This window comes from Hemiscyllium ocellatum, chromosome 12 (genome assembly GCF_020745735.1).
Source record: "Hemiscyllium ocellatum isolate sHemOce1 chromosome 12, sHemOce1.pat.X.cur, whole genome shotgun sequence".
In the NCBI taxonomy this organism is placed as follows: domain Eukaryota; kingdom Metazoa; phylum Chordata; class Chondrichthyes; order Orectolobiformes; family Hemiscylliidae; genus Hemiscyllium; species Hemiscyllium ocellatum.
In genome coordinates this window covers 73056108-73080457 of record NC_083412.1, presented here as the reverse complement: position 1 = coordinate 73080457, position 24350 = coordinate 73056108, and the positions used below count along the sequence as shown (strand labels likewise).

The 24350-nt window shown below is 38.2% G+C and overlaps 1 protein-coding gene across 1 annotated transcript in view; it reads right to left on the bottom strand.

Annotated features, from left to right (window-relative positions):
* Positions 1 to 316: 316 nt before the first annotated feature.
* traf3ip2l (TRAF3 interacting protein 2-like) overlaps positions 317 to 24350 on the bottom strand; it is a 62392-nt gene continuing 38358 nt past the window's right edge. Inside the window, exons 2-9 of the mRNA XM_060833710.1 lie at positions 23624 to 24234; positions 17930 to 17972; positions 13938 to 14005; positions 13501 to 13598; positions 11621 to 11689; positions 11354 to 11470; positions 8433 to 8507; positions 317 to 1823 (exon numbers count right to left, since the gene is read on the bottom strand). Coding sequence (XP_060689693.1) covers positions 1677 to 1823; positions 8433 to 8507; positions 11354 to 11470; positions 11621 to 11689; positions 13501 to 13598; positions 13938 to 14005; positions 17930 to 17972; positions 23624 to 24234 — 1228 coding nt within the window. The 3' untranslated portion in view covers positions 317 to 1676. The remainder of the gene's footprint in view (positions 1824 to 8432; positions 8508 to 11353; positions 11471 to 11620; positions 11690 to 13500; positions 13599 to 13937; positions 14006 to 17929; positions 17973 to 23623; positions 24235 to 24350) is intronic.

The following is a 24350-nucleotide window of genomic DNA, read 5'->3' as shown; positions in this document are numbered from 1 at the left end:
GTCTTGCTGCGATGTTTTTTAGCTGAAGGCTATAGAGGTAAGTTTAAGTACTGGCTGGTACTGTTACACATACTGCTACTGCAAATTATTGCATATTTTTACATACGTATATAGGGCTAATATCTCACTTGCTATTTTTAATACTATGTGCGCGTTTGCCATGAAGGAAATAAAAGATGGTTAGAATGTGAACAGAAAATATAAAATTAATGTGTAAATAGGCTGGAAAAATAGAGGAAGGTTACTTTGCTTTGAAAATGATTTATTTTAGATGGTTTCTAAATGTAGATAAGAGAAGTTTCTAATATAAATGTTTACTGTGAGAACTGTTAAATTTACATCTCAAATTCTTTGGTGGTTTTCAGTTTTTTTGCATAGATACTCTTTTGTGGTTTTATCTGCAGATGTGTTTTTAAGTAGATTTATGGCTTTCAGTGTAATATCCTGTTCTATTAGGTTTGACAAAAGCTGAAACAAAATCACAGCAGTTCACATCATTACCATAAGAAATTACAATTCCCATGACATTTATGGTTTGATATACAGCCAGCTGTTAATACCTGCCAACAACTGTTATCCACTTTGCATTCCATGGATATTAATACAGGCACTGTTTGTCCTGTATTAAACTTTCATTTATTTGGGCAAACTTGGCTGTTCAACAAGCTGTTTGAACCTACTTGAGAACATAAAGAATAGAGATAGGTCACTGAGCATCATCAGCCTACTCCACTAGTCAAAAGATCATGGGTGATCTCATACCTCAGATTGCCTATCCTAACTATCCCCGTATTAATTCCCTCAAGATCCAAAAAAAATCTATTAACATTAATCATAAACATACTCAATTACTGAGCATTCAGTGTCCTCAAGTGTAAAATAATTCCTAACATTCACAACTGAGTAAAGAATCTTTTGATTCTAGCTTCTCCAGCCACAAAAACAAACTTTCCAGCACTTAATCTATCTTCACAGGACAACCTGGAATACAGCTCAGTGAACCTTATGACACTCCTCTCTGAGGCAAGTTCATCTTTCATTTGGCAAACAGACCAGAACTACGCACATTATGCCAGATATGGCCTCACAAAGGTCTTTTAGAGAATTGCACTGATACTTCCTTACTTTTATATTCTAACCTCTTCATAGTAAAGGTTCACGTCAAATATTTACCCAATTGTTTCTTGCACTTGTGCACCTTTGATGTATGTATGAAGACATATATTTTAATGTGAATATTTTGCTGTCTCTCATCATGATCACTTCAGCTATTTAATCCTCATCATTAGTGTCAGATCACTGGTAGCATCAGTAAACATGACTAGAGAGAAACGCCATGAAAATTGAGCTCTGAAGTAAGATGTCAGCTTAATGTTTCAGAAATGCTAATGTTACATCTCATTTAGCAAGTAAGTCATGTTTACAACAAATGCACTTGATCTACACCAAGCTGAAGCAAATCTTGGAATAAACATCATGTGTTGTGGCCACAATTTTATCATTTTTCAATGATACAAAGTTATTGCTTTTTGGCTGAGTTCAACACGTTTGAAATATTTTGAAGAAATGAATTTCCATGTAGGTCTGAAAATTGGTTATTCTTAGCCACAAAAAAAATGCCATGTAATTAGCAAAAGTTTGTTTTATGATATTACTACAGCAGGATCAAGCTGAGATTATATGGATTTCTGAATGATAGTCGGAAGTTCACCAACTGGAGGAGGATTATATTTTTCCAGGCGCATCAGTCGTCGGAGAATATCCTGGGTTTGCACTGGCCAACGGTAGACGTGTGTATTTTGTAGCCATGAAGGAACATGATTCTGAACAAATAAAAACCCATTTTTAATTTAAAAAGTCAGCATCTGCAATCTGTTCAAAGTGCCAGCTGTCATGCTGTTAATAAAGTGACCATACTGTTTATTACAACTAGAATGAATCACTGATTATAATTTATTCAGCTCTCATAATTAAATCTCAATACTTCAATGCAGTTTTTAATATAATTTAGAAAAGCAATGTACTCTGGACTGGTCCCAATTAGTTCAACAAGATTTATCAGGGTTTTACGCAGGACGGTATGCCTACATTTTACTGAAATTGAACAGATATTGAATGCAAGTTCATCTATTTATTAATTTGAGTATTAGTACATTAATAAATACAGTATCAGACAACAGGATTAACCTCTTAGCCTACAATCAACACTCTTTGGTTCTCCAGCTGCAACCTTATTTATAGACAGCCTCTACACAATTGTTCCTAAACCCATACATTTGTTTAATCAATGCACGTTTATTTTAAGCTGTTCTCAATTCAATTTCATCCAACATACATTTTCATCCCTCTCCCTAAATTTCCCTTCGCCATTTAGAGCCAGGATATGTCTAGTCCAATATTTACAATATCTATGTAACTCCAATTCCATGTCCATTTTTATGTGTATTTTGGTTTCCATTTAGGCACATTCCATTTAGTTCTCTTTCATTTTTTTTCTCTTCTTGAGATCTCCTGTCTTCTTTCTTTTTAACCAATCATCCTTTCTGTTCACCCTTTATTTCTTGGATTCTTATCACACAACCCAGTCATGAAAAAGACTTCTACCTTCCCAGGAGTAGACTGGTCTTCAATAAACCTACAATCTACCTGTTTCTCTGTTTTGTCAGCATTCTCCAAAAAAGTTAATCTACCCATTTGAGACTGCTTCCTTTTGAGAAACAATACAACTACCCATCCAGTAAAGTACCAGTTTGGGGTTATTCTCATTAGACTTCTATATTTTAATTAGTGCACCCACGGCTGCTTCTGAATCATCCCACAACTCAACAATCATTGGATTTTCCACATTTCCCTCCAGAAAGACAATTTACTCAAGGATGGCCCTACACAGTGTTATGAAGATGTGGGTGTACCGTACGTGTAAGAAAGTTAAAAGCTGATAGAGCTACCCAAGTGTTCTCAATAAGGTAACAGTGTAACACTTGGTTGAAAGCTAAATTAGCTGATTGCCTGAAAATGACAAAACAGATATGAATTAGGCCAATCAGTTTAAATTATACCCCGAAAAATACCAAACTCCAATCCAGTTTGAATTCAGTATATTGACAATCTTAAAAGCCAATGACACAATCTGATGCTTTGGGAGTATAAGACAGGGGAAAATTGAACAGTTGAGAGAACTACTAAGCCACCCGCATGTAAAAAAAACTGCCTGAAAAATAGCTCTCTTAAAAGTACCTTTATTGATCAGTAACCTGGGAAGCAGAATCCCCATGGAGGAAAAAAGAAGGCCAAAAGTCAGAAAACGAAAGCTACTTGGTTTTGAGGTGAGAAGTTTTGTTTTGTAAATCGCAATTGAGTGTTTTATTAGACTAGACTTACAGAAGGCAAGGTAAAAAATAGGTTAGAGGAAGAAGTTGTAAATCATTGTTAGTTAATTATTCAGTTATACTTTAAGTTGTTAATTTTTACTTTAACTAGTCCTTGGCCGATTTGAATTTTTACAGATTACTGCATGGAATAAATCTTCTCTGTGTCGCTAGTATTAAATTAAGCTGTGAGTTTACTCCGTGTTGTAACAGATTGGGGACTCATCCAGGATTTGAACTGGTTTAGACAGATTGGAGTAGAACTGGGAGAACTAAAATTCCCAGCAGATTGAAACACCTGCAGGTTAGTGTCCTAGATCTTTACTTTTGGTGACTTGTGGCTGATTAAATTAAAAGTGAGAGAAAGAACTCTTAAAATTACTGAAGAGGATTTGAAGATGATTCTCAAATTTGCCAAGGAAGTCTAGAAAAAAAGAAAAAGGCCATACTTTTAGAATTAGCAAAGAAATTAGATTTGGTTTTAACCAAGGACAAAAGTAAAGCTGAAATTGTAAGAGAACGAGTCAAACATTGAGGTGTATCAGAGAAAGAGCCAAGTGCAGTAGAGGTAGAAAAACTTAAATTGCAATTGAAGAAAATGAAGTTAGAAGATAAACAGGGAGAGAGGAAAAAGAGACAGAGAGAAGGTTCTTTGCTGAGCAAAGAGAGAGAGAAGAAAAGGGAGAGAAAATTTGAACTTGTGAAGTTGCAACCTAGTCAGCAAAGTCAAGTTAACAGGATGGAGATTAGAAGAGAAGGTAGTGATATATATTATGAGAAATATGTTGAAGCCTTCTTTATTTCTTTTGAAAAATTGGCTAGGCAGATGGAGTGGTCTGAAGATTTTTGGGTAATGCTAGTCCAACTATACTGGTAGACAGAGCTAGTGCCACACTGTCAGATGAGGGGTCAAGTGATTATGAAGAGCTTAAACAGGCGATTTTAACTGCTTATGAATTGGTACCAGAAGCATATTGACAGCGGTTCAGAACCACAAAGAAGGAAACAGGTCAGACTTGTGTTGAGTTCAAAAGAATTAAACATAATCATTTAGATCAATGGGTACATGCTCTAAATTAAAAATAGATAGGACATTTGAGGCTCTAAGAGAGATTATTCCGCTGGAGGAGTTCTGAATGACTGAAATGACACCCTGGCTTTGACTAAAATATTGCTTATTGTTGACCATTCCATTATTTTTTAAAAATCATTCCTGGGATGTGGGCATCACTGTGAGGTCAGCATTTATCATCTACAAGGCAGTTAAGAATCAACCACATTGCTGAGAGTCTGAAGTTATATGTTAGCCAGATCAGGTAAAGATGGCAGATTTCCTTCCTAATGGAGATGAATGAGCCCGATAGGTTTTATGATAATCAGTAATGGTTAGATAGTCAGCATTAAGTTAACTTTGCCAGATTTTTATTGAGTATAAGAGCTGGCAAGTCATGTTAAAATAGTACAAAACATTGGTTCGCCCGCGTTTAGAATTCTGTGTCCCGTTCTGGTTGCCACATTACCAAAAGGATGTGGACGCTTTGGAGAGGGTGCAGAGTATGAGGATGTTGCCTGGTATGGAAGGTGCTAGCTATGAAGAGAGGTTGAGTAGGTTAGGTTTGTTTCCATTAGAGAAAAGGAGATTGAGGGGGGACCTGATTGAGGTTTACAAAATTTTAAAGGGTATAGACAGGGTGGATAGAGACAAGCTTTTTCCCAGGGTGAAGGATTCAATAACGAGAGGTCACACTTTCAAGGTGAGAGGTGGAAAGTTTAAGGGGGATACATGCGGCAAGTACTTCACACAAAGGGTGGTGGGCATCTGGAACGCATTGCCAGCAGAGGTGGTAGACGCAGGCACGGTAGATTCATTTAAGATGCATCTGGACAGATGCATGAATAGGTGGGGAGCAGAGGGATATAGGGCTTAGGAATTGGGCAACAGGTTTAGACAGATTTGGATCGGCTCAGGCTTGGAGGGCTGAAGGGCTGTAAAGTTTTTTTGTTCTTTGCAAATTTCTTCATGTGCCATGGTGGATTTGAATCCCTCTCCTCAGAGCATTATCTAGAGGTTCTGGATTACTGGTCCACTAGGCCAATAATGCTTTTTCACCAAGCTCCTTGCTCCTACCTGCTCTGGCCAACCACTTTGTGACATTAGGATGCTGACTCCCAAGGCCTCAATTCGTCCCACTACTCCTCTCACATCTGTTTCTCTTCTAACATTCTCTTACTCAGATCTCCTTTAAAATCTAATTCACTATTCCTCCCTCTGCACTCATTGCAATAATTTCAGGCACCTTGTTCTCTACTCGGATTTCACTTTCCTTCTCCATTTATAATCTTTGACCCCTAATTAAAGCTGCTCCGTCAAACATCCATATGCTCAATCACAGCAAACAGAAGCTTATATTGGATAAATGGTTAAGCATCTAAATTACCAAATTTGTAAAAAGTGATAAGGAGTTAATAAAGCAGAAATACACTTGTATTTCTGCCTGTAATTATTTAAATGCTTACTCAAACCCACTGCAGTTAGAACTAAGTTCTGGAAAAAAACTTTATTTTTGACATTATTTTGCAGTTATATAGTCTCTATTTCACTTTGAGTGTGGAAGTGTCAATATTAATGGCTGTATAACAACTTTCAACAATTATCACCTTATTAACCTTATCAAATCAGCAAAACAAAGATGGAAAATGTAATCAATGCTGCTAATTAGCAGCATCTATTGTCAATAACCTGTTTGCTATTGCTGCTCAGTTCCTGATTACATCAAAACTTTGATTAAATCACAATTGTGAGATGAATGCTGAAGCAGGGAGGAGAATGGCTATCCTTGACAAAGGCATTTGATCATGGAGCTTTAGCAAAACTTAGGTCAATGGCAAAATGTTGCAGTGACTGGGTAATGCCTGACAAATGCAAGTAATTGAGAATACTGGAAGCCAATCATTACAACCCCTTAGCAATACCTTTTAATGAACCATCTTTGCCAATTCAATAGCCTTCAAGAGCAGACAGACATGTGATTTTGCTTGGAAATGGAAATGGTGCACTTCCCAAAATGCATCAAATGTCAAATGCATTACCCTCATCAACACTCCTGATTATCACCTCAAAAAAAATTATCAAATTCGTCAAACATTACCTTCCTTCGACATAATTATTTCTGATTAATCAATATCTTTCCAATGCATTCTGTCTCCCACAATTTTTAATAATTTCCCCACTGAGGTAAGAAAGGGCAGTAATTTCCTGGCCTTTCAGTTCCTCCTTTTGTTTTGAACTAACGAGACAAGATTAGCAATCCTTTGAACCTCTCAGACCTCAACTATGGACAGAGATGACATAAAAAGTACTGCTTATGCCCTGATATCTCTTCCTTTGCCTCCCTCAACAGTCCTGGAAAAATCTCATCTGGTTCTACAAAATTATCCATTTTTAAGGCTTTTAAACTCTTCAGTACCTTCCTTCTCTCAATTTCTTCCAAAATTTCAAAGTCCGCCACCCTTGATGCCTATACCTGCATTGTCCTTTTCCAGTATAAAGACCAATAAAATATTCACTGAGGATTGTGCTGACATACCAATTACCTCTATGGGGCCTACTCTTTCCCTAGCTATTCTGTTGTTTTCTATTGGGAAAAAACCCCTAATGTTGCCTTTTATTCTATCTGCCAATGCTTTCTCATGCACTGTTTGCTTTCCTATTTTCCTTTCAAGATCCCATATGCACTTTTTATATTTCACTAGGATTGCTACTGCATTGAGCTTTTGATATAGTCTTTAAGTTCCTTTTTCTTAATTCAAACTTTTATGCACCTTATGTACTTGACATTCAGGCTTCTTCAGTCTTGGTCCCACCCTTTGTTTTTATGCTGTATAGATAGAAAACAACCTTGTACTCTCACCATGTCCTCCTTGAATGCCTCACACTATTGTGACAGTTTTATCTTCAAGTAGCTGTTCCTCCCAATCCACTTGGGCCAAATCATAGGCTGCCTTACTAAATGCACCTTTGCCCAGATTAGAATGTTTATTCCTGACCCATCCTTATCCATCTCCATAACCATTCTAGATCAACCAAGTTAGCAAGTTTTAAGAAGTTCTGTAGCTCAGGTTGAGGGTTTGCATGTAGGTTTGCTCGCTGAGCTGGAAGCATGGCATACCAACCAGAATTCTATCAACAAACACATTGACTTGGATCTCATTTACCACCCCCGGAGAAAAACAACAGGAAATGACATCACCAACTCAAGGAAATCGAAACACATATACAGAGTGGGCCATACCACCAGTGCTTCATCCGGATGCTCACTGATGTTACCTAGTAGGGTGATGAAATGTCTGAAACCGAACCTTCCAGCTCAGTGAGCAAACCTACATCCAGATCTAACCGAGTTATGGTCACAATCTCAATCTTGTTTTTGATGTGCCTTTCACTTGCCTGAGCTCATTTCTGAATATTGGGTCCAGAATAGTCCCTCCCTCATTGGGCTTTCTGCCTCTTGGCTAAAAGGTTTCACTGAATGCAATTTACAAGTTTTGTTCCCTCTCTCCTTGCATAATAAATCATCCAAGTCAATATTTGGGAAAAATCCCTACAATTCGTGCATTTCTTGTCTTTCCCTGACTCTTTGGGGGCCTATAGTACACACCTGACAGTAGATATTCCCTTTTGTGTTCTTTACTTCTAACCATAAGGCCTCATTTGACAATCACTCCTCATTGCTATGATTAGTTCCTAGATCAATCTTGAAACATTCCCTTTAGCTCATCTACTTTATTCTTCAGGCTCCTTGCACTAAAATATTTTCGATTCAAACTAAATACACTCAACTCACTTCTTTCTTAACCGAAACTTTCCAGACTCACTTGCATTTTCACTTCTAATTCGTAGTCTCTCTACTCTGAAAGATTGATTGTCAGGATTCTATCCTCAGGTCAAACTAGTCTAAATTCACCCCAACAGCATTTGTAAATCTCCCCGTGAAGAGGTTAATCAGTCTTCTGTTCAGATGTAAGCTGTCCAAATTGTACAGTTCCTACTTCCTTCATACATACCATGTTAGCTCCTGGGAAAATAATTGGAACAAATCTGAAGTTCTTGCTGCCATTCTGAATAAATTCGGTTTGAAGCTGCAATAAAACAACAAGTAGAAGTTTATGAAACAGCCCAGAGAACCTGTATTTTTAAAAACATTTTGGAAATGCATATTCCTCACAGCATTAGCAATAAAGAGTTACACTTAGTTTGTTTCACATATCTTGGAAAGAAAAATATCTAAATTTGAAAAATAATAAAGCTAGATTGAGTGAAAGCTTTTCATTTGAGGTCTCAGAAATATTCATTAAATTTTAAGGGAGAATTCGGCAAACAATAAGGAAGTTAATCCTCTTTTCCAAGGAATTAGCCAACATCAGCTAAAGACAACCTAACATTGAGGTTAGAACGTTTTGTCTCAATTTTGTTTACAGCAAACCCAAAGTCTCAAACTTATTTCCTGATGTCTGCTTGCATTTGCCCCAAGAAAATGTTGACGTTGAGAAGATGGGCTACGGTGAGGATGGCAAAACAGGGATCAGTGTCCCTAGTGTTGTGAAGACACTTCATATTTAATCATTTTTGTGGACTGAGTTTGAAGAATTAAGGAGATGTGTAGATTTTTCTGGGAAAGGTCAATGAAAAGGACAGCAGTCTTCCATTTGTGTTTGAACCGTGGTTGCAGGCATGGAGTTTGTGTTTGGATTTCAACTTAAGAAAGCCTGCTACAGAACAAGCTGCTTAGCTCCAGTCTCCTGTTTCAGAAACACTTTTGCTGTGAGATCAGGGTGAAATCTGATTGTTCTTCTGGAAGAGTGACTGAAAGACCCTCTCAAGACTTCATTTCTTGACCAAACTGTATTCAGCAAGATCCCAGAGACAAAAATGTATGTAATTAGTAACTTTAGCACAAGTGCAAAAACACAAGACTGACTTTGGCACATTTTGCACCTTTTTTTGCCTTCAGGGACATATCTTACTGAATGCTGAAACAACTTTGGAGAAGCTAATATCCCTAAGGTAGAATCAGGATAACAAAAGATGATTGAAATCTCTTTACAGTGAGGCATGTAAATGAGTCTGTTGGCAGAGAGACAGCAACACACAGGATTAAATTAATCATAGATTTAAAAAAGAGAGAAAGACATAGTATGAGATCACAAAACGTGTGCTTTTTAGAACAGAAAAGTGGACAGCACTACTTGTCCATGATAAAGTTAAAAGACCACAACACCAGGTTATAGTTCAACATGTTTAATTGGAAGCACACTAGCTTTCGAAGCGATGCTCCTTCATCAGGTGGTAGTGGAGGGCTCAATCTTAACACACAGAATTTATAGCAAAAATTTACAGTGTGATGTAACTGAAATTATACATTGAAAAATTGATTGTCTGTTAAGCCTTTCATCTGTTAGAATACAGTGATAGTTTCACTTCTTTCATGTGTAAATCACAAAACCATTTTTTTTAAAGTTGCATTATCAGGTTAGCTGTTAACAATAGCGATAGCTAGACAATATGTTGAAGGTGTTGGCCCTCTGTGTTCTCTGTCTATGCCGTAATGTTTAGATTGATTCTAATCTAAAAAGTGAGATAATGGAGTTTTACATAAATTCATGCAGCTTTTGAGCTCAGAGTTCTATATGAATGCATGCAGTTTTTGAGCAAAGTACAATGTAACCCTGCAAGTACAAATTCATCCCACAAAATATATGTGTGCATGTGGGTCTTTGTGTGTGCGTGTGCGTGTGCGTGTGCATATGTGTCTCTGTCTGTCTGTCTGTCTGGGTTGGGGGTTGTGAGTGGAGAAAGTGTGTGTGTATGCAGTGAGTGCAGAATGTCTTAAGTCTGTGAGGGGGTGCGTGTGAGAGGGTGTCTGTGTGTATAGTGCAATGGTGGTCACCTGTAATGCGACATGAACTCAAGGTCCCGGTTGAGGCCCTCCCTATGGGTACCGAACTTAGCTATCAGCCTCTGCTCGGCCACTTTTCTCTGCTGCCTGTCCCAAAGTCCACCTTGAAGGATGGTCACCTGAAGGTCCGAGGCTGAATGTCCTGGACCACTGAAGTGTTCCACAACTGGGAGGGAACCCTCCTTTCTGTTGATTGTTGTGCGGTACCCATTCATCCGTTGTCGTAGCCTTTGCTCTGTTTCCCCAATGTACCATGCCTCTGGGCAACACACACAGACACACACCCCCCGACACACTCCCACATGCACTCCCTCACAGACTTAAGACACTCTGCGCGAGCGCGTACACACATACACACTTTCTCACACTCACAACCCCCAACCCAAACAGACACACATACAGACGAAGACCCACATGCACACACATATGTTGTGGGATGAATTTGTACTTGCGGGGTTACATTGTACTTTGCTCAAAAACTGCATGCATTTATGTAAAACTCCGTTATCTCACTTTTTAGATTAGAATCAATCTAAACATCATGGCATAGACAGAGAACACAGGGGGCCAACACCTTCAACATATTGTCTAGCTATCACCATTATTAACAGCTAATCTGAGAATGCAACTTTTTTAAAAAAAGGTTTTGTGATTTACACATGAAAGAAGTGAAACTATCACTGTATTCTAACAGACGAAAGGCTTAACAGACAATCGATTTTTCAATGTATAATTTCAGTTACATCACACTGTAAATTCTTGCTATAAATTCTGTGTGTTAGGATTGAGCCCTCCACTACCACCTGATGAAGGAGCGTCGCTCCGAAAGCTAGTGTGCTTCCAATTAAACCTGTTGGACTATAACCTGGTGTTGTGTGATTTTTAACTTTGTACATCCCAGTCCAACACCGGCATGTCCATGATAAGTTACCATAACTCGATACAATTGCTCAAATTCTCTGTGCATTAGGTTTGGGGATAACTTAGTGATTCAAAAGCATTAAAATTATTTCTCATAAATGGAATTACCTGTTTGTAGATAAAGACTGTATTCAAAGAATGTTCATCATTTTTTATGTCAAAGTTTTGAGATCTAACAGCTTCCCAGTATTTTGGGCTGATTACGATGATGATCAGATATCCTTTCTGTGTACATGTATGAGAAATGAAGGCATTACTGTTATACTATGAACTTTTTAGCATAATTCAGTCAATTCATAAAGCAGACTCATTATTTTCCAGGCAACTATGAATACTGTTCAAACATGGAGTCTAATTTTAAAAAGGCTAACTTACATCATTGATATATCTTTCCATCCAATCAATTTTGTTTATACTTCGAAAATTCTGCTCAAATATATCAATCTAGAAAAGAAACAAATGGTCTTATAATAAGGTACTTGGAAGTATGACTTTGGTTTTTCTGAATTTTAAAAAAACTGCATGTTTGTTAATACAATAAGCATAAGTAAATTAAATTAACTTGCACTGCAGAGAGACAGGTTAAGGAAAAAAAGTGAATTGTCTGGATTCTTTATACTTGGTTAGATTTCATTATTCCCTTAATTCCAATGGGTTCATAGTGGGGCGGTATTGTGACAAATATTATGAAACACCACAGATGCCATCAAGATATGTAAATGTGTAAACGTGGGTGACCCACCTGAGAGAGTATGGCTTTCTCAATGTGGTGAGTAGCCATCTTTCTGAGGATTTGACTGTAGGTTCAGGGACGTCTGTTGCAATTGTGTAGCACCTTGATGAGACCATTCCTGGAGTAGTGCGTGCAGTTTTGGTCTCCTTACCTGAGGAAGAGGTTCTGGCAATGGAGGGAGTGCAAGAAAGGCTTACCAGACTGCTTCTAGGGTGGCAGGACTGACATATGAAGTTAGACTTGACTTGTAGTGACTGTATTCATGTGAGTGTAGAAGAATGAGGGAGGAATTCTTATAGAAACCTACGGATTTCTAACAGGACTCAACACGGTGAATGGTGACCAGGAAGTCCAGAACCAAAGGTCACAGTCTGAGGATATGGAATAGGCCATTATAGGGCTGGGATGAGGAGAATCTCTTCACTCAGAGCAGTGAGCATATAGAATTCTCTGCTACTGGAAGCAGCTGAGGCTAGGGCATAAGTGATTTTCAAGGAGGAGGTGGGTATATTTCTTGGGGAGAAGGGACAGGAGGTCAAGAGTATGGGGAGAAAGCTGAAATAGGGTACAGCATCAGTCATATGCAATTCCATCAAGTACAAAAGGAAGTTCTATCCTTGTATGTTGCTAAGGTAGGGGAGAAGATCAAATCAGAACTCTGATTCCCATATTATCTTTATTTTGAAGTTTTGCTGTAAATATCTCCAAACATAGTATGCCTGGTAAATTATTTTACAATTGAAAATGTTACGAAATTGTTAATTCTGTTAAAGAATATCAATTCCAAATTAGTTATGATTTTAAACTGAAATGTTAAACTGATAAGTAGAAACAAAGTTTAAGATTCCACTTTTCAGGACTTCCAAAGTGGGTTTTTATTCTACAAAAGCATTTTATCTATCCAAAAGAATGCAAGTAAATTGCTACCAATCAATACGTTTAGCAGATTCCAAAATTAATTTTTTAAAATGCAATCTTAAATTTGAATGTCTGACACCCAATTATACAAGTTAAAAAAAGCTACTGGGTGGTATCAATTATGTTAGTTTGAAAAATCAGTTACAAATCTCTGACCACTGACACTGGACGGACTGCATATTAACAATGTTAACCTGGAAGTTTAAAACACAGTATGAGTTATCTATGAAATTTTCAAACACAAGGGAACAAAGTTCCTTATTAAATCCAAAAGGGAAGTTGCAATATGACAGCAAAGACCTACTTTGGTAAAGTAGGTATGTAACAACAGTAACCAGAAATATTTTGTCCAGATATTTAAATAGTGACTTTATAAAGATTATAAATGTTTAAGACAGAACTGTAATTATGCTTCTAACACAGAGATGTATTGAGGAATAAAATTTCTAAACATGTAATCCAAACTGGCTACATGATTCCACAAGAGTATGAAGTAGTGGAAATAATTGGAAATCAAGCTTATAAGAACAATCCTGTCAATCTTCAAACTTCAGAGGTCAAGGACAAGAGCCGAGTGAAGGAGGGAGACAGTAGCACAACCAACCTGGGTTTCAAATCCATTCCTGGTCAACAAAACAACAAACTTGATCACCTCTTCAACATGTCTGTCATTATCTGTAGCATAAGTCACAAAGACTTTTCCTGGTAAAAGTTAAAATGTGTATATTATGAATTCATTAGTGTTTCGGAAATTGGAAATATTAAACCCAGAATACTAACATGGAACTATGAATAAAAAAACAAAAACACCAGAAGACTGTTGAAAACAACAGCAAGTTAATTTACCACAAAAATACTTTTCTTCATATAATCATCATGAAAAAAAAATTAGATATTTGACAATTCAAACATTATCTTAGCTTTGTATATCTAATACAGTCTAATCTAAATGTAATTTCCAAGTTACAATGATAAAGTTAACAAAGTAAAGGCCAATTTTGTTTCAGCTAAAGGCACTTTTGATTTATTATCAATACTTACTCTGTTCACGGGGAAGTACAAGGCTAAATGGTGCATTTGTATTTACTGGATCTGTAGGAGCAACTGCCCTGAAAATACATGAATTTTGAATTAGAATGCTCAGATTAAATAATCTATATTGAATATGAAAACTATACTTGCAGCCTCCCACATCAAGCAAATTGATCTGACTAGCTAATGCTGACAATCAAATGAAAATCTGGCTCCATGTTTTGTTTTTAATAAATCATATTCTAAAATTATGCACGAAATCATTCTGCACATACATAATAATCAACATGCACACAAATCAGACAATTGCAGAAAGCCTGAAATAAAAACAAAGTGCCAGAGAAACTCGGGTCTGGTAACACCTGTACAGACAGAAACAGAGTTAACTTTCAGTCCCTTGGTTTCTCAGGCTCTGTTTTTATTTTAGATCTCCAGCATCTGTGGTACTTTTATTAGACTGCAGAAAATCTGAATGCTGTCTGGTTCTATTTGATAACTGTAAAAACAAATATGGCACAAATGTTTCCTTTAATGTGTAATTTGAGGTTAAGATAAAGATATCAGGCACATCAAAATCTCATGAACTTTGGTTTTAAAGGGGCAATATTTGAAATAGTATGCAAACTAGAAATCTATCTCCATTGTTACATTTAATCAGTTTCCCCATTTAAGAAAAATGCATTGTTCTTCCAGTCTTCCTACAAAATGAGTAAGTTTACATTTCCACACATTGTACACTATTTTCCACCTTCTTCCCAACTCAGTTAATCAGTTTATGCACCTTGCAAAACCTTTGCATTCTTCCCATTGTCTGCTTTTCCATTGCAGAGAACAACGCAATGGACTCTATCACACCAAACCATGTGTACTGAAACAAGTATCCCAGGGTTTTCTATAAACCAATGTTGTGATCTCTGTTCTACAGCATGATGGCATTAAGCAGTTGATGATGACTCAAGATATAGCTGCTGGACAGTAGGTCATGAGGGAAAACCTACTGAACTTCCCTCACCATTTACAGATACAGGTGTCACATCTTATGGTTAAATACAATTCTGCATAATGGATGCTCGTTTTGTGTTACCAGATCTGTTCAAAATTTACACAATTTAGCATGGTGGTGGTGTAGTACAACACAATGGAGAGTATTCTCAATGTGAAGATGTCATTTTATCTCCACATGGACTGAGCACCACACAGTGCTGTCATGGTAACTTCATGGTCCAGCTTATCTTCCATTCTGCCATCAAGCCAGGGGATCAACGCATGTTCAATGAAAAGTGCAGGAAGGCATCCCAGAAGCAACATCAGGCACACAAAAACCTGGTGTACCTACCACACAGGACTATTTGCATGCCAAACACAAACAAAGCACGCAAAAGGCAGTCGAAAAATGTGGCTAAAGCCCAAAACGTCGACTCTCCTGCTTCTCAGATGCTGCCTGTCCTGCTGTGCTTTATCTAGCTCCATACATTTCAATGGACTCTGCAGCATCTGCAATCCTCACTTTCTCCGAGTACAATGGACAGAGAGAAGCAATCTCAACCAACAAACAAATCAAATCCAAGCTCCACTATATTGCCAACATCCAGTCATGAAAGATGAAGGCTGGTAATTCAATAAGTGAACTGAAGAGATGGCTCCACAAAATACCATGATCCTCGGTTGACCACACATGGGAATCAATACAAAAACAAAAATATTGAAACATTTGCAACCATCTTCAGAGGAACCAAGCAGATAATCCATTCACCTGTGAGCAAATAAGCAGAACTGTATTCAACCACAATGTAACAGATGCATCTGCAATTGGTGAGGGAGGTTCAATAGCATTCCCCGCCCCCCCCACCCCCCTCAAACCCTGGTTCTCTCATGACCTACTGCTGACTCTCTCCAGCAGCTATATCTCGAGTCACCATCAACTACTGAAGCTTGATAAATCTGACTCACAAGTTATTTTGCAGATGGAATGGAGTGCAACAGAATTAAGTGAGCAGCTTTAACTTATTAAAATTAAAAACACACCTCCATTTACATCAACGGACTTGAGGTTGAAAGGGTGGAGAGCTTCAAGTTCCTCAGAGTGATGGTAACCGACAATCTGTCCTTGACTTCCCATGAAATTGTGACGGTCAAGGTGGCACAACAATGCCTCTTCTTCCTCAGGCAGCTCAGGAAATTTGACATGTCCATAACAACCTTCACCAACCTTTACAGATGTACAACTGATAGTACTGTCTGGGTGCATAATGGGTCAGGCAGCATCCGAGAAGCAGGAGTCAATGTTTTGAGCATAAGCCCTTCATCAGGAATGAGTTTATACCCAAAACGTCGACTCTCCTGCTCCTCGGATGCTACCTGACCGGCTGTGCTTTTCCAGCACCACACTTTCTCCTTGGTGCATAATGGCCTGATGTGTCAAATGCTCTGCCCAGGATCGTGGGAAAAAACTCAGAGGGCGGCCTGCACAGACCTGATCACCACGGGAGCCGACTTTCATCCATGGACTCCATTTACATAGCTTGCTGTTGCGGAAAGGCTGCCAACATCAAAGACCCTTCGCACCCTGGTAATATTTCCTCCAAACTCTTCCATTAGGCGGACGTTACAGAAACAGGAACATGTAGGTTCAGGGACAGCTACTTCCCGGTTGTTGTTGGGACTGTTGAATGGACTCTCTAGCCTCAAATAATGCTGATCTTGCTAAAGATGACCTCTCTTGTATGCCTTGTGCAATGTTACCTGTATGCCTGTGGTCTTTTGTTCTGCACATTGTTGCTTACTATGGTCTTCCTGTACTGCTCGTGAACAAAGCTTTTCACTGTATTTCACTACACGTGCCAATAATTAAAATAAAATCAATTTTGGCTTCCAAGGATCCAAACATCACAAATGGTAATCTTCGGCCAAAGCAATTCACTCATGCGATATTAAGAAACAGTTCAAGGCACTGAATACCACAAAATCCTGACAATTGGTTGGAGTCATACCTAACAAATGGGAAGGTGGCTTTAGCTGTTGGAGATCAATCATCTCAGTCCTGGGGATCACTGCAGGAGTTCTTCAAGACAGCATTCTAGGGCCAATTATCTTCAGTTGCTTCATTAATGATCATCATTCCATGATAACATAAGAAATATGGATGTTTGCTGAAGATTACACAACATTCAGCTCCAATCACAGTTCTCCAACTACTGAAGCAGTCCATGTCCATATGGAGCATGACCTGGACAATATGCAGGTTTGGGTTGACAAGTAGGCAATGACCATCTCCAACAATGTAGAATTCAACCATTGCCCCTTGGTGTACACTGGCATTAACATCATTGAATCCCCCATTAACAACATCCTGGGTGATTACTACTGGCCAGAAAATCCTGTCTACAAGGCACAAGTCAAAACTGTGATGGGCCCACTTGCTTGGATGGATTCAGCTCCAACAATATTCAAAAGATTCAATGCTATCCAAGACTAAGCAGTTACTTGATTGTTACCTTTCCAAATCTACGATGCCGACAGGCGAGAAGAACCAGGGAAGTAGATGCACAAGAACACGGTCATGTCCAAGTTTTGCTCCACATCACACATCATCCTGATTTGAAAATATGCCATCATTCCTTCACTGATGTGATGTTAAAATCCCCAAACTCCCTTCCTAGCGGCACTGAGTGTCCCCACAGCAGTGCGTGAAAGAAACTCAATCATCTTCTCTGGTGCAATTAGGGACGAGCAATTAATGCTGGCCTAACCAAAGACACCCACACCCCACAAAAGAAAGAAAGATGAAACCCACACACCTTGTGATTCTCATTGATTATATCTACTTCCTGTATGTAGTACTCTAATATAAAACTTCAACCACTGATTAATCAATCTTTCCAAAGGTCACAAAAAGTCTGACCTAAATAGTAATGTTGCCAACACATCAAATTTCAAGATATTAATAGCTTTTTTCCATTAGAGAGAATTAAGAAGTGAGGAAAATACTTCAAAATGTCTACCTCTGAATTGAAACATTTCCAGGACCATTTGGAGGATTGAAACCTGCAATTAAATTCAAAGTTAGAGGTTACACAATGTGAATTAGTGGTTTTCAGAGCAATTATAATAAGCCATCTACTGAATGACTCTGTTCATAAAATTAAAAGGTAGCTTTGTTTCTGTTCTCACTTCTCAAATGCAAATCCACGGTTCGAATAACTGACATTGTTCCCACCGCCATATCAAGCTTTAGAGATTTTGCATTCTGGTTTTGCATCCTAAGTGTTATCAATGTAAAACTAAACCTTATTATTCCCATAAAAATTATGTTTTTTACCCTGAATTAGTGCACCTGTACATTACCACTAGTATTTTCTGTTAAAAATAGATGTGTATGCTGGAGCATAATTGAGAATGAAGTAACTGAAAAATCATTGAAAGTAACTTAACTATTATAAGTACCTTCTACAATTACAAGCTGGCAGTTAGATAGATACCTGCATCATCATTTGAATAATGCTTAAAAGAAACAATTTTAAAAAAAATTGACTTGTACTTAGCAGGGCAAATGCAAATTTATCTAGGGCAAGACCAAAGTCATCGATTTAAATGGATGTAAAGTGTGGAGTTTAAGTTAACATTTTACTCATGGACAGAGTTAGATTGTAGCTTTTCATTGTAGTTGATCCGTATAGTTTTACCTCAACTCAAGAACAGCTGCCTTTACGACTGAACTTGGTGTTGATTAGGGGCTTTGTTATGCTCAATTTCATCTACGTGGAACTGCTACAGCAGATTGCAAACTTTGAAATCAGAACAGAGAAATGGACGGAAATTAAGCTAATTCATATGGAGTGTTTTATCCACTGCATTGTGAATCGTTGGTAAGTTAAGAACAAAAATAAAATCCACTCCTTCAAATGTGTCCTAAAACTTAATCTCCAATTATCTTCAAAAGTACATTGTGTGTCAAATGGTTTAAAATAAATCATGATCCTTTCTAAATGTAATTCCATAATAGTTATGAGTGAAAGTATGCCAGTAATTAAGACAAGATGGGGATGAGCAGTGTTACAAATGGGACCACTTATCTAACGTCAATATCTACAGGTCACTGGGTAGAATAAACCTTGAATATTGCTGAACACAAAACATGTTGCCCAAGCTTTTCATCCTGGACTCAAACACAAGAATGCCACATTTCAGAAGATCAGAACAATTTATTGTACAGGAGAAAAGGAATGTTGAATTTGTTAGCAAGAGTGGGTCATGTCTTTTTATGGCTAGTTGATTTTCATGTATCCTGGTGGCTAGTTTTTTTTTTCAAAGTAGATTAGATTAGATTAGATTACTTTACAGTGTGGAAACAGGCCCTTCGGCCCAACAAGTCCACACCGACCCGCTGAAGCGCAACCCACCCATACCCCTACATATACCCCTTACCTAACACTACGGGCAATTTAGCATGGCCAATTCACCTGACCCGCACATCGTTGGACTGTGGGAGGAAACCGGAGCACCCGGAGGAAACCCACGCAGACACGGGGAGAACGTGCAAACTCCACACAGTCAGTCGCCTGAGCGGGAATTGAACCCAGGTCCCTGGCGCTGTGAGGCAGCAGTGCTAACCACTGTGCCACCGTGCCTGTTTGTTCAATGTAGTGTTTGTTACAGCTCTTGCAACATATTTTGTAAATGTACCCTTATCACTAGTATCCTTAGATATGGATGAGGAAGGACACCAGTTCAACTGGAACTCTATCAACAAAAACATTGATTGGATCCCATTTACCAACCTCTGAGAAAAAAGAACAGGAAACGGCATCATGGGAAATGATGTCACAAACTGAAATGGCATCACCAACCCAAGGAAACCCACGGACAAATAGAAAGGGGCTACACCACCAGAACTTTATCTGGAGGCTCACTGAAGATGTCACCCAGTATGGTGACAAAACATCTGAAAACTAAACTTTCAGCTCAGCAAGCAAACCTTCATCCAGAACCTCAACCTGAGCTATAAATCTCAAAACTCAATGAAAGATTTATTTTATGCAACAAATGGTAGTACTCAGTACGACGGTGAGCAAAAATTCAATAGTTGTCAAAAAGGGGAACGTGATATACATGAGAAGGAAAGAAAATTGCAGGTAGATGCTGAAACAGAAGATAAGTGACTAACTAGATTTCTCTTTAAAGAACTGGCATAGACCAAATGGGATAAAAAGCGTCTTTCTGTGCTGTACTACTATGGCTATTGATACTAGACTCAGAATAACAAGGTGAATAATTTACCTGTGACAGAAGCAAACTTAAACCAGGAATTTTATGTATTCTAAAAAGAGTAATGAAGAAAATAATGATATTTAACATAGATAAACCCAAGGTTTTTGAGAGGAGTGAGAGAGGAGATTATTAGCCACTGGAGATGTCCTGGAGGACTGGCGAGTAGCTAATGGTTTTCCTCCGTTCAAGGAGGGAAATAGGGATAATCCAGGAAACTATAGACCGATAAGTCTCACATCAGTGGTTGGGAAGCTACTGAAGATAATTTTCCGGGATAGGGTTTACACACATTTAGAACATGTACAGTTCTATTTTATAAAGAAATCCTAATGGCCTAATCGTTTTCACCCTACTGGGATTAAGCATTAACAAGAAAATTGCCAAAATCTGTCAAACTACTCTTCATTAAGAAATTATGACTTTGGTCTGGAAAAATATTAATATCACTCCTTTTATTTATAAAAAGGGAGAGAAACTTGATTTCTTTTATGCTTATCAATTTAAAATCAGTTATGGAGTGATTGAACAAATGAGATATTGTTCAAAACCAATGTGCATGTTCAGTCTTACCAAGATAGTTGATTTTCTTTTTCAGGTGGACATTGATAAGATGGATAGATAGCATGCATGGACATTTCACTATAAAAAACCTTCAAGTAGTTATGTAACAACATCAAATTTTTAGAGAAAATATCACACAGATGTGCAAGTAGCCTTTTGTCTTGGCTTTGATTGGTTGACACGTAAGGGAGAGTGGAGAGATGGCATATGTACCTCTACCAGTTGAATGTGAACACCAAGAATCTGCTTTGTGGCCTCAAGTTTTCAACATATTTTTCATTTACTTGGATGAAAGAACAAAAGAGGCTGCAGACAGTACTTATTTACCAGGATAGTAAATTGTTTTAATGGGAACCAGAAGTTACAAATGGTATAGGTACGATATTATAGGTACAGGTGGCACAGTGGTTAGCACTGCTGCCTCACAGTGCCAGAGACCCGAGTTCAATTCCCGCCTAAGGCAACAGTCTGTGGAGTTTGCACATTCTTTCAGTGTCTGCGTGGGTGTGCTCCGGTTTCCTCCCACTGTCCAAAAATATGCAGGTTAAGTGAATTGGCCATGCTAAATTGCCCGTAGTGTTAGGTGAAGGGGTAAATGTAGGGGAATGGGTCTGAGTGGGTTGCTCTTTGGAGGGTCAGTGTGGACTTGTTGGGCCGAAAGGCCTGTTTCCACACTAAGTAATCTAATCGAAACATAATTGGCTCATTTATGTTCCAGCCCCTGTCAAAGAGATGAAAGTTATGTTCCACCTAGAGGAGAACATTGCTGGACCCCATTTGGTCTACTGCATTCAGTTCGGAATACCTCAGCAGAGGAAGAATTGAGAGTGTTCACCACAGATTCACCAAAGTAAAACTGGAGCTGAAAAAATTAAATTGAGGATGGACTGCAAAGTTTTGGCTTGTAGTCCCTTGGATATTCAATGTTAACAGATGTTATGACCGTTAAGGTGGATAGGGAAATAATTTCTTACAGTGGAGAAGTAGAAAACATTAGACAGTACAAAGACAACTTCTCACACAGTTTATTGAAATCCAGAACTCCCTTCTCTACTCATGCTACCCTTAGAACAATGATTAAAGCTCAGTAAACTCAAAGTTTAAAATCTGAGAGGTATACATTTCTGATAGACAAGGGCATTAAGATTTTGGAACAAAAATAGATAGAGGGAATTGAGGTAGAGATTAGTAATTGAATTTTAATTGAATTGTGGTATAGGTTTGAGGGATCAAGTGGTCTATTTCTGTTTCAATTTAGTCAGACTAAGTAGCGTGCAAAACTGAATTGAGTTTTACACGAGTGAGTAACAGGCTAAGCATCTGATCCTTAAAGACATAGCATGCTGACGTACTTAAGCTTGTGGCTCTTATCTACTAGTTTGTGCTGCTTGAACTTTGTAACCCTGAAGATTTTCTGTACCTCATTATCATTCTGATATAGAGATCAACAGCTCAAGAGCAGCTAATTAATAGGAAATTATCTAAACTTTATATGTCATCTCCAAGGCTTCAATGCACAAATCAGCAAGCCACTGATAGCAACATCTTGCACACTCGTACAGATAACGTTTTTAAAATATCAAAAGCCATTCATCCCAAATATTTATTAATTAGAACATATATAAAAACTGCTAAGAGGAAAAAGGCAAATCAGATATTAGTCAATTTTCAAGGTATCACGAGATGATTAACACAGAGTAAGCTAAATAAACACAAGGAGGAAAAAGGAATGGAAAAATCAGATGATGGAATAAGTGGAGTGGAACATAAAGATTAGCGTAGACCTGTTAGGTTAAAACGCCTATTGCTTGTTAAGAGCTTCCGTGGATTTGTTCAGTCAAGTTGCATCTGAGTAGGCTGCCAAAACCAATTTAACAGAAAGGTAATGTAGTCAACTATGCAGATAGTTGATAAATAAGCTCATAAAAGGCATGCTGGATAGCAGAGGTGTTTGGCAGAATGGAATTATAAAAGAACAGATGGAGCTTTCATTGACAAACAAGAAACAGATTAAATGAGTATTGTTGGGTTAGAAATGTTGTTACCTACATTTCAGTGATGGGTTTACTTCTATTCTCATGTGATTTGTCCCTTCATTAAAGAACATAATAATGGTGAAATGTTGACAACAGAAGAGTAGCAAACAGCGAGGTAGACTAATCAGCTTTAGAAAGGTAGGAATGAGAGCTAGGTAAACAGATACAATTTCCTCTTAAATGAATGTAAGGTGAGGGAAAGCAAGGACTGAGAGTATGAATTCAATGGAAAGGGACACAAATGTAGGTAAACAAAGACCTGTGGCGAATGGCTTGCATCAGCTGTGGCACATTTACCTTGGAATCTTGGGTTACTAGTTTAAGATTCAGTTGAAGAACCTAACACAGGCTAATGCTATCAAGGAACATCATGTCTAGATGCAGTCTGTGTGATGTGACATTAAATTAAATTAGTATTGTCATAGGGAAGTTCTCCCTGCAGTCTGAATGACAACAGAAATGGCCACGTAATCTAGCTTAAGCACAAATTATCCACTGTGGCTGACTACAAAGAATAACAACTACACTTTGGAAATACCTGATTATTGCGGAAAACATTCACATATGCTGGGGGTAGGAAAGCTGCTAAATAAATGTCAGAGTTAAACACTTTGTATGTTGAGGAAACTTTTTTAAATATACAAATACTTCACCTATTTGCTGTGCATGGGAATGTGACACAAAATTCTCCAAATCACTTCTGTTCAGTTTGTTTAGCAGTTACTAAAATAAACTTACATTTATTTAATGCTAAAACATACTTCATAATGAATGCAACTCTAATCCCTCAATGTCAACGCACTGAAGAAGGAAGGAAAAAGCATAATTAACCTGGTGTCCCATAAGGAGGGAGGTCGACTCTGCCCAGAGGCGTAGGAGGAAAATGGCCAGGTTCAGGAACATATACAGAAACCCTAGGTCGACAAGGGTTTTGAGGCAGAGGGTGACCGGGTGGTTGAAATGGATATGATTGCAAAGGAAACCCGGGTTCAAGTTGCGATAGTCCAAGGCTGCTGTGCAATGAGGTTGGCAAGGGTGGTCTAAAGTTCCCACTCAGCGATACGTCAGTCATGCCAGTATTTGACAACCAGTTGTCAGATTTGTACGTATAACAATCTCCACAGTTGGAAACACAGGGACCATGCCAATTTTCAACGTGTCCTGTAGGGGAACTGTAAGGATATTCCTTTGGCTGGGTTGCAGCAGCAGCAGCAGCATAGCTCTTAACATTCTCCGCAGAATCTGATGGAAGCTGTGAAAATTGTCCAGAATAATTCGAGAATCCTCTATTGTTGGAGCAGCTATTGTTTGGCATTGGACCAGCTGCAAAGTCAAAGGATTTGATCTCTGATGTTAAGAGAGAGTTCTCGCTGTCTGTTTCATCATTTTCCTCTGGTCTGTTTTTTGATGATTTTGCATACGCTTGTGAAGGTTTGAGAAACCTGGAGACATTTGAAAAAAAAACATTATGCCACACTTCATCCACGAATTGTTAAAACTGTTTTTTATTTGCAATGTGCAGGTAAAAGCTAAATTATGTAGTTTATGCTGGAAACAA